Raw genomic sequence first — 15275 nt, forward strand, 5'->3', positions numbered from 1 at the left:
CGTTACTGAGGTTACTGAGTTGTCCCACCTTCCATATTCTCCCAATCTGCCCCCACCAGATATCTTTCTTTTTCCAAAACTGAAATCTGCACTGAAAGGGCGCAGATTTCCCAACATTTCACACATCCAAGCTCCTGTGACGAGAGAACTGAAAGCAGTACGAATAGAGGACTTCTCCAGATGTTTCCAGCAGTTCTACGAACGTTGTCAACGGTGCATTGTGTCAGAGGGGGCTACTCTGAAGGCCTGTAAGTTTGTACACTGGTACCTTGGTTTTCGAACAGCTTAGTTCACAAAACTTGGAACACGAATGCTGCTAAACCGGAAGTAGGTGTTCCAGTTTTTGAACTTATTTTGGAAGCCGAACATGCTCTGTTTTGCATCCCCCTGTGTTTCCTGTTGCGCTGCTAATTTGCGTCCCCCCCATTGTCATTCAAGCCTTCTGTTTCTGATCGCAGTGTTCTAAGGTGACATGGGGAGCTTATATTTAGTGCTTTTTTTTGCTATTTATTTTGCAATTTTTGTTTTGATGCTTTTTCAGTTAATTTGTTTTTGTGACTGTGTGAATCCCAGTTCAGCTACTGATTGATTGATTGATTGATTGATTGAGTGAGTGAGTGAGTGAGTGACTGCAGAAATGGATAAAAACCCCCATCCAAACAATGACTATCATCAGTGCAGGTAAGATTTTTTTTTTAATTTTAATTTTTATCATCTACAATACTGTTTTATTTATTTTATAGTACAGTGCATTAATTATTGCTTTCATTTTATGTATCAATGGTCTCGTTAGATAGTAAAATTCATGTTAAATTGCTGTTTTAGGGGTTGTTTTTAAAAGTCTGGAACAGATTAATCCGTTTTGCATTACTTTCTATGGGAAAGTGTGCCTTGGTTTTGGAATGCTTTGGTTTTGGAATGGACTTCTGGAATGGATTAAGTTTGAGAACCAACGTACAGTGGTGCCTTGCAAGATGAAAAGAATCCGTTCTGTCATTCTCTTCGTCTAGCGGTTTTTTCGTCTTGCGAAGCAAGCCCATTGAAGGATTAGCGGATTAGCGCTATTAGCGGCTTTTAGCGGCTTATCTGCTGATCGGATCAGCTGATAAGCGGCTTAGCGGCTTAGAAAAAGGGGGGAAAGGAAAAAAACCCCGCAGGAACTCGCAAGACATTTTCGTCTTGCGCAGCAAGCCCATAGGAGATTCGTTTTGCGAAGTACTTCCAAAACGGAAAACTCTTTCGTCTAGGGAGTTTTCCGTCTTGCGAGGCATTCGTCTTGCGGGGCACCACTGTACCACTGTATGTTCAAATATTTCTCATTGCCCGATTTCTGTGACCATTCACCGAACTTTCCGGTCACACCTTGTATATTTAAAAGGAGTGCCGCGCATATTTAAATCCTTGAGTTAAATTATCCTTAGGCAGCGAGTGTCGGGAGTGGTGGCCAGGGAGAATAGTGCATTAGAAGCGCGTCATTTATTGTCCACTTTTGGTTGGATCCAGCTGCTTTTTCCTGCTCAGGGCAGGGAGGAGACCCACCTGTGACAGGTGTTTTCATGAACCAGAAGACTCTGCGAATGTCGTCCAGGTTCTTCCATGACTCCGCCAGGTTGTTGAAGCCTTTCAGCCGCATCTCGAGTTCCCTGAGGGGAAGGAGCACAATCAGTGAGGGGGAAAGCTTCGAAATCTAACAATTGCACCCTGCTTTTCTCCAACAATTGAACCCTGCTTTTCTCCATACGGGGACGCGGGTGGCGCTGTGGGTTAAACCACAGAGCCTAGGACTTGCCGATCAGAAGGTTGGCGGTTCGAATCCCCGCGACGGGGTGAGCTCCCGTTGCTCGGTCCCTGATCCTGCCAACCTAGCAGTTCGAAAGCACGTCAAAGTGCAAGTAGATAAATAGGTACCGCTCCAGCGGGAAGGTAAATGGTGTTTCCGTGCGCTGCTCTGGTTCACCAGAAGCGGCTTAGTCATGCTGGCCACATGACCCGGAAGCTGTACGCCGGCTCCCTCGGCCAGTAAAGCAAGATGAGTGCCGCAACCCCAGAGTCGTCCGTGACTGGACCTAATGGTCAGGGGTCCCTTTACCTTTACCTTTTCTCCATATGAGTCAACCACATCTTGCATGCCGTGCCCTATTTAATTTCCAGGAAACGCCAGCAGGTGGTGTTACTGAACAAAGCCAGGAGGGCGCAGGCATGCATTTGATTGGTCAGAAAATCTGTGATGGTTTCCTTAAAGCTGGATAATTAAATGTCTGTGGAAATGGAAGGGACTTATTTATAGGCATCTCTCAGTGGGCAGTTATGCCAGCGTGAACCATCAGAAAGTTTGATATGTGGGGTTCGGCTAGCAAGATGTCTTCCTGCCTGTATCTAATGATAAAATTTATTTATTCCTATTTATTTATTTATTTGATTTATCAAAAGATCTCGGAGTGGTTCACAAGATAAAAATATAAGATAAAAGCACAAATAAATAAATAGCGAAACCAGAAGCAGCAAAAGAACAACCCTTCTCCCACAAACACATTTAGAAGTCTATAGAACAGTAATCAGCCAAAGGCCTGCATTTTTCGCTATTAAAAATCATCATCGTTTTTTCATGCACCAATGCAGAAATCATATTGTCCCTTATTTCTGGGGTGAAGAAAAATGAACCCAATTATATTAGAGGCTTTATTTATCTATTGCATTAGTAGCGTCTCCACCTCCATCGTTCTGCCCGGACACTGAGGTCCAGCTCCGAGGGCCTTCTGGCGGTTCCCTCCCTGCGAGAAGCCAAGTTACAGGGAACCAGGCAGAGGGCCTTCTCGGTGGTGGCACCCGCCCTGTGGAACACCCACCCACCAGATGTCAAGGAGAACAACAACTACCAGACTTTTAGAAGACATCTGAAGGCAGCCCTGTTCAGGGAAGCTTTTAATGTTTAAAAGGCTATTGTATTTTAGTGTTCTGTTGGAAGCCACCCAGAGTGGATGGGGAAACCAGCCAGATGGGTGGGGTATTATTATTATTATTATTATTATTATTATTATTATTATTATTATTATTATATCCCCACCTTTTCCTCCATCTCAAGGCGGTATACATGGTTCTCCTCCCACTCCTCATTTAATCTCCACAACAACGCTGTGAGGTAGGTTAGGCTTCACCCAGTAGACTGAGAGGCAGTGACTGGTTTTGGCCTCGGCCCAGTAGACCTGAAGGAGCGTCTCCACTCCCATCGTTCTGCCCAGACACTGAGGTCCAGCTCCGAGGGCCTTCTGGCAGTTCCCTCCCTGCGAGAAGCCAAGTTACAGGGAACCAGGCAGAGGGCCTTCTCGGTGGTGGCACCTGCCCTGTGGAACGCCCTCCCACCAGATGTCAAAGAGATAAACAACTATCTGACATTTAGAAGACATCTGAAGGCAGCCCTGTTCAGGGAAGTTTTAATGTGTGACATTTTAATGTATTTTGAATCTTTGTTGGAAGCCGCCCAGAGTGGCTGGGGAAACCCAGCCAGATGCGCGGGGTACAAATAATAAATTATTATTATTCACGGCCAAGTGGGGATTTGAACCCTGGTCCCTCCCCAGGTCCTAGGCCAGCGCTCTAACCACTACACCACCACCAGGTCTTTAAGTCTGTGGTGTCTAAAACTACCCATCTGCATCGTGTTTCTCTCCTCAAAGCAGCCCGGTCTCTCGAACTCGCTGCCCAGAGTGTTGGAAATGATGAGGAGAGAGAAGGGGGCACAGAGAACGGGGGCAGGAATTCCTCTTGGTGTTTTGCCGCTGTGAACCCTGAAACTTTCCTGAAAGGTGGGAGGAAGAAAGCTGCAGGTGGCTTAGCCGAGTCTCCGATTCCAAGCCTCTCAGACCCAGATGGACAGGTTGGGCAAGAGGCGCTGATGCCATCGCTGCTCTCAGGCAGGGCTGCCTGGGCAGTGTGGGTTGGAAAAAGCGGAGGTGCTTTGGAATTGTGAAATGTGGCACTCCTGGGGAACGGGATGGTTCACCTGTTTGCTTGGGATGGGGTGAGGCGGTAGGAAAGAGGCTGCCAACTCCACACCAGCTCAGAGGCTCAGAGGCCTTGGCGTGATCAAAGCACACAATGGGCCGGAGCTCAAACAGCAATACAGCGGTTCCTTGGTTCTCAAACGCCTTGGTTCCCAAACACCGAAAACCGGGAAGTAAGTGTTCCGGTTTTTGAAAGTTTTTCAGAAGTTGAACGTCCGATGTGGTTGTCAGCTACAGTGGTACCTCGGGTTAAGTACTTAATTCGTTCCGGAGGTCCGTATTTAACCTGAAACTGTTCTTAACCTGAAGCACCACTTTAGCTAATGGGGCCTCCTGCTGCCAATGCGCCGCCGCTGCACGATTTCTGTTCTCATCCTGAAGCAAAGTTCTTAACCTGAAGCACTATTTCTGGGTTAGCGGAGTCTGTAACCTGAAGCGTATGTAACCTGAGGTACACTCTATTGTTTCTGGGGCGCCTGCACCAATCAGAAGCTGCACTTTGGTTTTCGAACATTTCGGAAGTCAAACGGACTTCCGGAACGGATTAAGTTTGGCGCTTTTGTGATTGCTATTTACTTTGCGTTTTTGTTCTTGAGGCTTTTTCGGTTCATTTGTTTTTGTGACTGTGTGGAACCCAGTTCAGCGACTGATTGATTGATTGATTGATTGATTGATTGTGTGGCTGCGGAAATGGATAAAAGCACCCCCCCCATCCAAATAATGACTAGCATCAGTGCAGGTAAGAAAAAAAATTAATTTTCATTTTTATCATCTACAATACTGTCTTATTTATTTTATAGTACAGTACGTTGATTAGTGCTTTCATTTTATGGATCAGTGGTCTCGTTAGATAATATAATTCATGTTAAATTGCTGTTTTAGGGGTTGTTTTTAAAAGTCTGGAACGGATTAATCCGTTTTACATTACTTTCTATGGGAAAGCGCACCTCGGTTTTGGAACACTTTGGTTTTGGAATAGACTTCTGGGACGGATTAATTTTGAGAACCAATGTACCTCTGAAATCTGTTCTACAAATCGGTTTCATGTTTCTGGTCCCCATTTTTCCCTTACTTTTTTTTTTTTTAACTAGTGGGGAGCACCTGACACTGCCCGCGGATCTTTAGAAAACAAGGAATATCGGTATTTTTAAATGGGTAGCGTAATTTGTGAATTTGGACCACTCGCGCCTCAAATCGGGTGAAGTTAGGTCAACGTCACGGTTTATTCCGCCAAAGGACGCACGGCAGCTAAATGTCCACGGCTGCCCTGAGAATCCTCATGCCACGTTTGGTGGGTATATCTCGACAGGCCACTGAACCAAGGCAAAAAGTGGGGGATGCCATGCCGAAGTCAAGGTTCTGTCCGCCATCTTGAATCAAAATGGCCGCCAGCATCGAAAACATCAACAAGGATCCAGTGGCGTAGCGTGGGGGGTGCAGGGGGGGGCGGCCGCACCAGGCGCAACATCTGGGGGTTAGGGTTAGGGGGGCGCAAATCCACAGGTTAGGGGGCGCAAATCCACGGGTTAGGGGGCGCAAATTACTTGCCTTGCCCCGGGCGCTGACAACCCACGCTACGCCACTGCAAGGATCACCACCGTACTTTGGAAATTATCGTGCTGAGTTTAGAGACAATATCTCGAGAGGCGTCTGAACCTATGCCAAAAAATGGATGATGCCACACAAAAGTGATGTTTCGGTCCGCCATCTTAATTTAATTTCCGGCTTCTGACAAATTTGAGAGTGAAATCACCTCTCTCTCTCCCTCTCTCTCCCAAATTATGATAAAATTGAGCTGTGGATCCCACCCCCTGCTCCCGATCCAAGCAAGCCCCACGGCCAAAGCAACTCACGATTTGACGGTGCGCATGGCAAAGACAGAGGACTTGGTGAACAAGTACTTCGAATTGGAATCCAGATCATCCGTGCTTTTCGCGTCGACGCACCTCGGCCAACCTGGGGCGTACTCCTTCCAGCTGCAGCAAACAAAGAACAGCCCGGGGAGGGGGGAGGGGGGTCACCCAGAAGGAAGTCCATCTTTGAGCAGCTCAGAAGTCAGCTATGGAACTCATGGCCACAGGATATTGCGATGGCCTTTTAGCCCTGCTGAGCTAATGCTACGATTCCAAGTCTGCGTGGCAGTTCAATGTGGACTTGGTCCTGTTAGCGTGTGCAAGCTTTCCGCGGCGCTCACGCGACACCGTCTGCCTCAAAATGCCATCCCATCTTATTTATGGAGCAATTACCATTTCTGTGGAGAATCCAGTAGATTAAAAAACAACAATCATGGGCTCAATAAATCCTGCCAGGGAAAAGCTCTCAAGGGAGGTGAACTCCAGGGCCAGTAAGGGATGCAACGTAGGAGAGAGGTCACGGCTTGTAGAGAGAGTTCTAGGAGCCATAAAGAGAGGCATTGGAGGGCCGCATGCGTTTCCTGAGGGCCAGAGGTTCCCTGCCCCCACCTCAGCATAAAGGGATGTGATTTACTGACCCATAGGATTCCTGCCGTTTCTTTAGCTCTTCCTTGCGATGCTCCACAAGTTGGGGGTTTCCTTTGTCATCGGAAACCGTTTTGGCTGGAGGGACGGAGATAGGGAGAGAGAGAAAAGGAGACCAGGTAAATGGTAGTTAATCTAATGAGCCATATGAGAAGGTGGAGGCAGTGGCGTAGCATGGGGGGTGCAGGGGGGGCCGGCCGCACCAGGCGCAACATCTGGGGGTTAGGGTTAGGGGGTGCAAATCCACGGGTTAGGGGGCGCAAATTACTTGCCTTGCCCCGGGTGCTGACAACCCATGCTACGCCACTGGGTGGAGAGAAGCTTGCCTATGGGCCATACTCTTTGCTAGCAAAGCCCTGCCACTAACATGCTGTAAATGTAAAGGTAAAGGGACCCCTGACCGTTAGGTCCAGTCGCGGACGACTCTGGGGTTGTGGCACTCATCTCGCTTTACTGGCCGATGGAGCCGGCGTACAGCTTCCGGGTCATGTGGCCAGCATGACTAAGCCGCTTCTGGTGAACCAGAGCAGTGCACGGAAACGCCGTTTACCTTCCCGCCGGAGTGGTACCTATTTATCTACTTGCACTTTGATGTGCTTTCGAACTGCTAGGTTGGCAGGAGCAGGGACCAAGCAACAGGAGCTCACCCCATCACAGGGATTCGAACCGCCGACCTTCTGATCGGCAAGTCCTAGGCTCTGTGGTTTAACCCACAGCGCCACCCGCGTCCCTACATGCTGTAGTTACTCCTGAATGATGTGCCCTCACTACATGCCCAGAGATAACCATTCCAATTACACACTTTCCATGGATGAATCCATGACAATTCTATGAATGTGTGTTTGTGCACAAGAGAAAGCGAGAGAGAGCAAGATGTCTCGAGCCTGGGAAGAAATTCATTCCCATTCGCACATAAAAGCAATTTTTTTGTGTGATTTGCCCTTTCCTAAGTACAAACTGATGTGCAGCTGCCCTTCGAAATTTGCACTTCTCTGAGCAATGCAGTTAAGCAGTGTGTCCGAAAATGCACGTGTCAGGGAAAACAGCGTTGCGGAAATGTCTGTACGAGGCCAAACCATATGCAAAGAGGGAGTATTTCACATTAACGTGAGTTTTCATGAGGTCTTGCGTTTTTGATTGAACTTGCAAACTGGTGTGGAAATGTGGAGGGGCCGAGCTTAAGCCTTGAAAAATGAGAAACCGAGCAAAACTGACATAGTCTCCCATCCCGGATCGAGCCCCTAATTTGCCTGCTAGCTATAGTTCTGGTTGGGACGCGGGTGGCGCTGTGAGTTAAACCACTGAGCCTAGGACTCTGTCAAAATTCACACAGCTCTGTTCCTCTTGGTGCCTGCTCAAAGCCTTTGGGTTTAAGCAAGCCTACCCAACCTAGCAGTTCGAAAGCACCTCAAAGTGCAAGTAGATAAATAGGTACCAATCCGGCGGGAAGGTAAACGGCATTTCCGTGCGCTGCTCTGGTTCGCCAGAAGCGGCTTAGTCATGCTGGCCACATGACCCGGAAACTGTACACCGGCTCCCTTGGCCAATAAAGCGAGATGAGTGCTGCAACCTAATGGTCAGGGGTCCCTTTATAGTTCTGGTTACCATTACCAAACCAGCGCAGACAAAAGCAACAGTCACAGTTTCTGCAGAATGAAAACCCACAAAGCTTTGGGCCTGCTTGGTTTGGTGAACACCCACCCCCCCAATCCCTGGGAAGGGAAAGATGGGAACAGTACCTGCCCCCTCCCTCAGGGTCAAGGTACAGGAGCCCTCCAGCCACTGGTAGGAAGGGAAGTTGTACGTCTCCCCCTTTGGGGTCGTCACTCTGACAAAATTGCAGAACCAGTTGTCCGTCGGGAAGAATAAGTACGGCTCCTTGTGCAGGCGGATCAGGTGGATGGGGCCCAAGTCCTGTTCGAACGGCACCTCGTAGTCATCCACCTAGACACACAAAGGAGAACCTGGTCTGGAAGGGGAGCTTTGGAAGTGCAATGCACTAGATTGCAAAAGAAGAAGAAGAAAAATACAGAGATTCCTCTCCCACCACCCCTTCACCCAGCCAAAAACTTTGGGCCACCACTCAGGCAGAGCTCAGATTACAGGAGAGAGGAGAGGGAGCTAAAGGTAGCTTTTCCTAAGGTCTCTCAGCTACAGTGGTACCTCGGTTCTCGAACGCAGTCCGTTCCGGGAGACCGTTCGACTTCCGAAACGTTTGAAAACTGAGGGGCAAAGGGCAGCCTGCAAGTTTAATTGGAAAAATAAAAAACAACACGCCGTGGAAGCTGTTCGACTGCTGAGGCACGTTCGAAAACGGAAGCAATTACTTCTGGGTTTTCGGCGTTCGAAAACAGAAACGTTCAGCTTCCAAGGCGCTCGAAAACCGAGGTACCACTGTACTGGTTTTGGAAAGCAGGAATTTGGCTAAATCGAATGAATGAGCAAATCCTTTCTTTCCTGCTTGGTTCCTAGGCCCTTGACTACCTTGATCTGTCCCAAGTTGTCAACATCTCCCTTAAACTGTGTTGAAGTATACAAGTTAAACAAATAAACCTGGTGGGCCACTAAGGGCCCAAAACGCCACATTTCATTGTGTGGGGGCTACAGAGTAGTGCATGGGTAGGCAAACGAAGGCCCGGGGGCCGGATCCGGCCCAATCGCCTTCTAAATCCGGCCTGCGGACGGTCCCGTAATCAGTGTGTTTTTACATAAGTAGAATGTGTCCTTTTATTTAAAATGCATCTCTGGGTTATTTGTGGAGCATAGGAATTCGTTCATTCCCCCCCCCCCAAAAAAAAATACAGTCCGACCCCCCACAAGGTCTGAGGGACAGTGGACCGGCCCCCTGCTGAAAAAGTTTGCTGACCCCTGGAGTAGTGTGTACTGGAATTGTGTTTAAAAATCTGGTTTTGTACTTAGTTTTTCAGTGGAAGCAGAATTCCTTCCACACCATCACCTCCATCCCACTAAATTGGGGGGGGGGGACACTGTTCCCTGGTTCTCCTCAGGTGCCAGAATGTCTTGGACCAGATCCTGCGTACATCTCCAAGCCAGCTAATTTATCTCTTCCTGGGATCTTCTGTGTCTCCTCCTCCTCCTCCTGGCCTTGTGGCAAATACCCTTGACTGTAATCTAGAGCAAAGAGCATCCCTGCCCATTTGGGAAAGGACTCGTGAGGACGAAAATTGGTCAACAGCTCTTCCTTACGCTATGTAGGCCAGCCCTTGCAAACGAGGCCACTGAATTTGTAGTCGGAAGATTTGGGGCAGATGAAGTCCTCCTCCGCCCACGTCGACTGTGGAACTCCCTGCCACCAGCCTAGATGGCTTGAAAAGAGGATGAGGCAAATTCATGGAGGAGGAGAGAGCTGCCGATGGCTACTGGCCACGATGGCTGGGCTCTGCTGCAGCGAAGTTTCGAAAGACCAGTTGCCAGAAACCACAAGCGGGGAGAGTTTTGCTCTCATGCTCGGATCCTGCTTGCTGGTTGGATGCTGGCCAAGATGGCCTTTGGCCTGATCCATTCTCTTACTTATTTTCGTCTTCTTATTTTCTTACAGCCCACGCATGCATAAGCTGAGTTACCCGTTGGTGGCCTAGAAGTCACAAAAGACCACCCATTTCTGCAGCACCCTCTCCCAGTCTAATAACCACCCAAGGAAAATCTTTAGGGGTTCTGGAGAGAGAGAGAGTTGGGTAGCTCTACCTCTCTTTCAAAATGGAACCAGTGAAGGCGGTGAAGGTCCTGTGTGAGTGTCTGGAGGCGGTTGGAGGATGGATGGCGGCTAATGGATTGAGGTTGAATCCTGACAAGACAGAAGTACTGTTTTGGGGGACAGGGAGCGGGTTGGTGTGGGGGATTCCCTGGTCCTGAATGGGGCAACTGTGCCCCTGAAGGTCCAGGTGCGCAGCCTGGGAGTCATTTTGGACTCACTGCTGTCCATGGAGGCGCAGGTCAGTTCTGTGTCCAGGGCAACTGTCTACCACTCCATCTGATACGCAGGATGAGACCCTATCTGCCCGCAGACAGTCTCGCCAGAGTGGCACATGCTCTGGTTATCTCTCGCTTGGACTGCTGCAGTGTGCTCTGTGTGGGGCTGCCTTTGAAGATGACATGGAAACGACAATCCAGAATGCGGCAGCTAGACTGGTGACTGGGAGCGGCCGCCGAGACCACATAACACCGGTCTTGAAAGACCTACATTGGCTCCCAGTACATTTCCGAGCACAATTCAAAGTCTTGGTGCTGACCTTGAAAGCCCTCAAAGGCCCAGTAGACCTGAAGGAGTGTCTCCACCCCCATCATTCTGCCCGGACACTGAGGTCCAGCGCCGAGGGCCTTCTGGCGGTTCCCTCATTGCGGGAAGCAAAGCTACAGGGAACCAGGCAGAGGGCCTTCTCGGTGGTGGCGCCCACCCTGTGGAACGCCCCCCCCATCAGATGTCAAGGAAATAAACAACCATCTGACGTTTAGAAGACATCTGAAGGCAGCCCTGTTCAGGGAAGTTTTTAATGTGTGACATTTTAATGTATTTTAATCTTTGTTGGAAGCCACCCAGAGTGGCTGGGGAAGCCCAGCCAGATGGACGGGGTACAAATAGTAAATTATTATTATTATTATTATTATTATTATTATTATTATTATTATTATTATTATAGGGTTTACTCCTGAGCTCAATGTCCCACAAGGTCAATGTGCCTGGCTTTTTACAAGGAGCAAACGGTGGGGTCCCCGCTCCCTCAGAGCTTACAACCTCACATTTAATACCGGTGAGTTGGCAGAGGAGGGGGAAACAGCGAGGGAATCAGGGAGAAAGAAGGACTTAATACTTGATAAGTGTGTGGCATTTTAGGCTCAGTGGCAGGAGGTCAAGGAGGGCAGGGTGTGCAGGTGTTGTGGCAAAGACTTCATTGCGAAGGAGGGTAAGGCATAAAAATTATTATTATAATTATAAGGCAGAGTGTTCTCGCACTCAGGACCTGTTTGTGGCTTCCCTTGAGGGGCATCTTGTGAGAACAGGAGTCTGGACTAGGCTCCTGAGATAAAACAGCTGAGCTCTTCTGATGGTGTTATTTTTTATTTAGCCCCCCCTCCCTCCCCAGTTTTTGAAAGTTGTGCCCCGGGCTTTTACATTCTTGCATCAAAAGGGGCGCTGTTAAGTCTTGCAGACACAACTTCAGCCAATAATGTTAATTGCCAAATCTAGAAGTTAACTTGCCAGGTGTGGTAGCGGCAGCAGGAACAGTCTGTGCAATGCTGGGCATCTATGAGACCCAGGAAGCTCCATCAGGGCCAAGACTGGTCCTTTTCTCTTTTAAAATTATTACAGTACTAGAATGGCAATCCTGCTATGAAACAAAGAAGCTGACTCAGGCTGTGGCCAGTGGCCATTTTCTTTCCCCCAAAATGCCTGGCAGTCCTGAAATAGTTGTAATAATAATAATAATAATAATAATAATAATAATAATAATAATAATTTTTTATTTATATCCTGCCCATCTGACTGGGTTCCCCCAGCCACTCTGGGCGGCTTCCAACAAAAGATTAACAGTACAATAAAACGTCCCTAAACAGGGCTGCCTTCAGATGTCTTCTAGACGTTAGATAGTAGTTTATTTCCTTGACATCTGATGGGAGGGCGTTCCACAGGGCGGGGGCCACCACCAAGAAGGCCCTCTGCTTGGTTCCCTGTTAACCTCACTTCTCGCAGTGAGGGAACCGCCAGAAGGCCCTCAGAACTGGGCTGAATGATGGGGTGGAGACGCTCCTTCAGGTATCCTGAGCTGTTTAGGGCTTTCAAGGTCAGCACCAACACTTTGAAGTGTGCTCGGAAACGTACTGGGAGCCAATGAAGGCGGAGTCAGAAACATCATGGGAAAATTAAAGATGTTTGGGTGGTTTGAGGCTTGGCCAGTGCTGCACGTCAGTTGATCCTAGCAAAAAGTGAGTGAGTGCGAGAGAGAGATGGAGGAAGGAAGGGAGGGAGGGAGGGAGGGAGGAAGAAGAGGGAGGGAGGGCAAGAGAGGGAGGGAGGGAGGAAGAGAGGGAGAGGGAGGAAGAAAGGGAGGAAGGAAAGGAGGGAGGGAGGAAGGGTGGTTGAGAGAGGGAGGGAGGGAGGGGGGAGAAAAAGAGAGAGAGAGGGAGGGAAGGAGGGAGGGAGAAGGAGGGAGGGAGGGGGAGAGAAAGAGGGAGGGAGAGGGGGAGAGGGAGGAAGGAAGGGAGGGAGGGAGGGGGAGAGAAAGAGAGGGAGGGAGGGAGAGAGGGAGGGAAAGAGGGAGGGAGGGAGAGAGAGAGGGAGGGAGAAAGGGAGGGAGAGAGAAAGGGAGGGAGGGAGAGAGGGGGAGGGAGGGAGAGAGGGAGAGGGAGGAAGGAAGGAAGGGAAGGAGGGAGGGCGAGAGAAAGAGCGAGAGGGAGGGAGGGAAGGAGGGAGGGAGAGAGAGAGAGGGAGGGAGGGAGAAAGGGAGGGAGGGAGAGAGAGAGGGAGGGAGGGAGGGAGGGGAGGGAGGGGGAGAGAGAGAGAGGGAGAGAAGGAGGGAGGGAGGGAGCGGGAGGGAGGGAGGGAGAGAGGGAGGAAGGGAGAGAGGGAGGGAGGGAGAGAGAGGGAGAGAAGGAGGGAGGGAGGGAGGGAGGGAGAGAGAGGAAGGAAGGGAGAGAGAGAGAAACTTCCACTGCTTGCTACGTTTACTGGTGCTGGTGAGACTGCAGGGATCTGGCTTCAGGCCCCAGGCCCCTTGGCAGACCAACTCCGTGTTACAAAGACGTCTGCAAACGGGCCCTGGAGCCTGGCCACATCACCCCCCACCGTGTGGGCATCCCCTTCAGTCAACCGACAGGAGACAACCAGCCAGGTTGTACACCCACAGCGGTGACTGGGAGAGGAATGACCTCTGGGCAAAGTGCCGAGAGAAGAAACCGGATGCCTTCGCCTGCCCCAGCTGCAACAAAACATGTCTCTCCCATATCGGTCACGGCAGCCCCAGCAGGCGCCGCGACTCCCCAACAGTTTGACATCACACTCCCTCCACCAAATGACACTTTGGCCAAGTCTCCCCCAAGCATGGCGTTTGCAGTTTCTTTCCTACAACCTTCTCCCGTTGAGACCTAGAAGCGACAGCACATGTCACCCCAAAACAAGAAGCAACCACTTGCCCATTTACCCCGCCCCACGGGCAGTGAGGAGCGTTCACCTGAGATGCCCCCAGCCCTGAGAGGACGCCCAGTTTGCCACCTTAGCCCCCCCCCCAGCCCTGATCCTCTTCGTTCTTTGTACTCACAGCCCCACGGACAAAATCTCTGCCCTGGTGGTCCAGGCGATGCTTGGAGCTCTCCCCGCGAGCCCCCACCAGAGTGATGGAGACGCTGCTGTAGGTGCCAGCCAACAGGATGTCTCCGGTGGCCACCTGGACCTTGTAAGCAGCCATTTGGGAAGAGGCGAGACGAGGCTCCGATTGCACGGGGTTTGTGCGGTGCCGGTGCCGAGGCAGGTATGAACAGCCTTGCCTGCTCCTCCTCGAGGGCTGTTGCACCCACAAATACCCCGCCTCCTCTCTCAACCCTCCTCCAGAGCGGTTTAGGCCACAGGCAGAAGCTGCTGCGATGGGAAGGGTGTGGCTCAGATTCCCCGGGTCTCGGCTGCAAAAGTTCTGCTGTGACCACTTCTGGGCTCGGTGGCGACAATAAGAGAGATTTGCTCCCAGAACGAAATGCAGAAAGACCAACGCACCGGCTGATTGTGTAACTGTTTCGTAACTTTCTGCCTCATTGCGCACTCCCTCACATCCCTGCAAACACACACAAGGAACTTGTTGCATGAAACTTGCTGGCTTAGATGAGCGCAGCAAGAGCAAAATGAATAGTGCAATACATTTTCACATGATTGTCGCTGTTGCTGTAACAGAACTGTAAAGTTGGAAGGTGCCGTCAAATGTCATCTCGTACGACCCCCTACAAACAGCAACCCAAACTTTGTTTCGAAAACTCCCATAGAGGAGAATTCGCCACCTCACCAGAGAGTCCGCTCCACTATCGAACAGCTCCTACCATCAGAGAAGTTCCTCCTAATATTTAGTCTGAATCTCTTTTCTTGCAATTTGATATTTGAAGATGGCTATCCTAGGGTTGTCTTTGTCCATGGGGTTTTCTTGGCAGGGATACTGGAGTGGCTTGCCGGTTCCTGCTCCAGGTGGATCACGTTTGGTCAAAACTCTCCACTATGACCTGTCCATCTTGCGTGGCCCTGCACGGCATGGCTCATAGCTTCTCTGAGTTATTCAAGCCCCTTCGCAACGGCAAGGCAGTGATCCGTGAAGTGAGAGCTGGACCATCAAGAAAGCTGATCGCCGAAGAATGGATGCTTTTGAATTCTGGTGCTGGAGGAGACTCTTGAGAGTCCCATGGACTGCAAGAAGATCAAACCTCTCCATTCTGAAGGAAATCAGCCCTGAGTGCTCACTGGAAGGACAGATCCTGAAGCTGAGACTCCAATACTTTGGCCACCTCATGAGAAGAGAAGACTCCCTGATGTTGGGAAAGATGGAGGGCACAAGGAGAAGGGGACGACGGAGGACGAGATGGTGGGACAGTGTTCTCGAAGCTACTAGCATGAGTCTGACCAAACTGCGGGAGGCAGTGGAAGACAGGAGTGCCTGGCGTGCTCTGGTCCAGGGGGTCACAAAGAGTCGGACACGACTAAATGACTAAACAACAACAACGATAACATTCATGTTTCAAAAAGTAAAAACCAGGACACCCCTGTTGAGCTTTTTTTAAGAGGAGA

General features: G+C 50.1%; 1 protein-coding gene across 1 annotated transcript in view; it reads right to left on the bottom strand.

Moving 5' to 3' along the window:
* LOC309517960 (hydroperoxide isomerase ALOXE3-like) overlaps window positions 1-14137 on the bottom strand; it is a 35026-nt gene extending 20889 nt beyond the window's left edge. The window contains exons 1-5 of the mRNA XM_082197665.1: window positions 13774-14137; window positions 8239-8443; window positions 6493-6577; window positions 5855-5977; window positions 1540-1643 (exon numbers count right to left, since the gene is read on the bottom strand). Of these exons, the coding sequence (XP_082053791.1) occupies window positions 1540-1643; window positions 5855-5977; window positions 6493-6577; window positions 8239-8443; window positions 13774-13920 (664 nt within the window). The 5' untranslated portion in view covers window positions 13921-14137. The remainder of the gene's footprint in view (window positions 1-1539; window positions 1644-5854; window positions 5978-6492; window positions 6578-8238; window positions 8444-13773) is intronic.
* Window positions 14138-15275: the final 1138 nt, after the last annotated feature.

The sequence above is a fragment of the Podarcis vaucheri genome, assembly GCF_965113315.1.
Source record: "Podarcis vaucheri genome assembly, chromosome: 13".
Lineage (NCBI taxonomy): Eukaryota > Metazoa > Chordata > Lepidosauria > Squamata > Lacertidae > Podarcis > Podarcis vaucheri.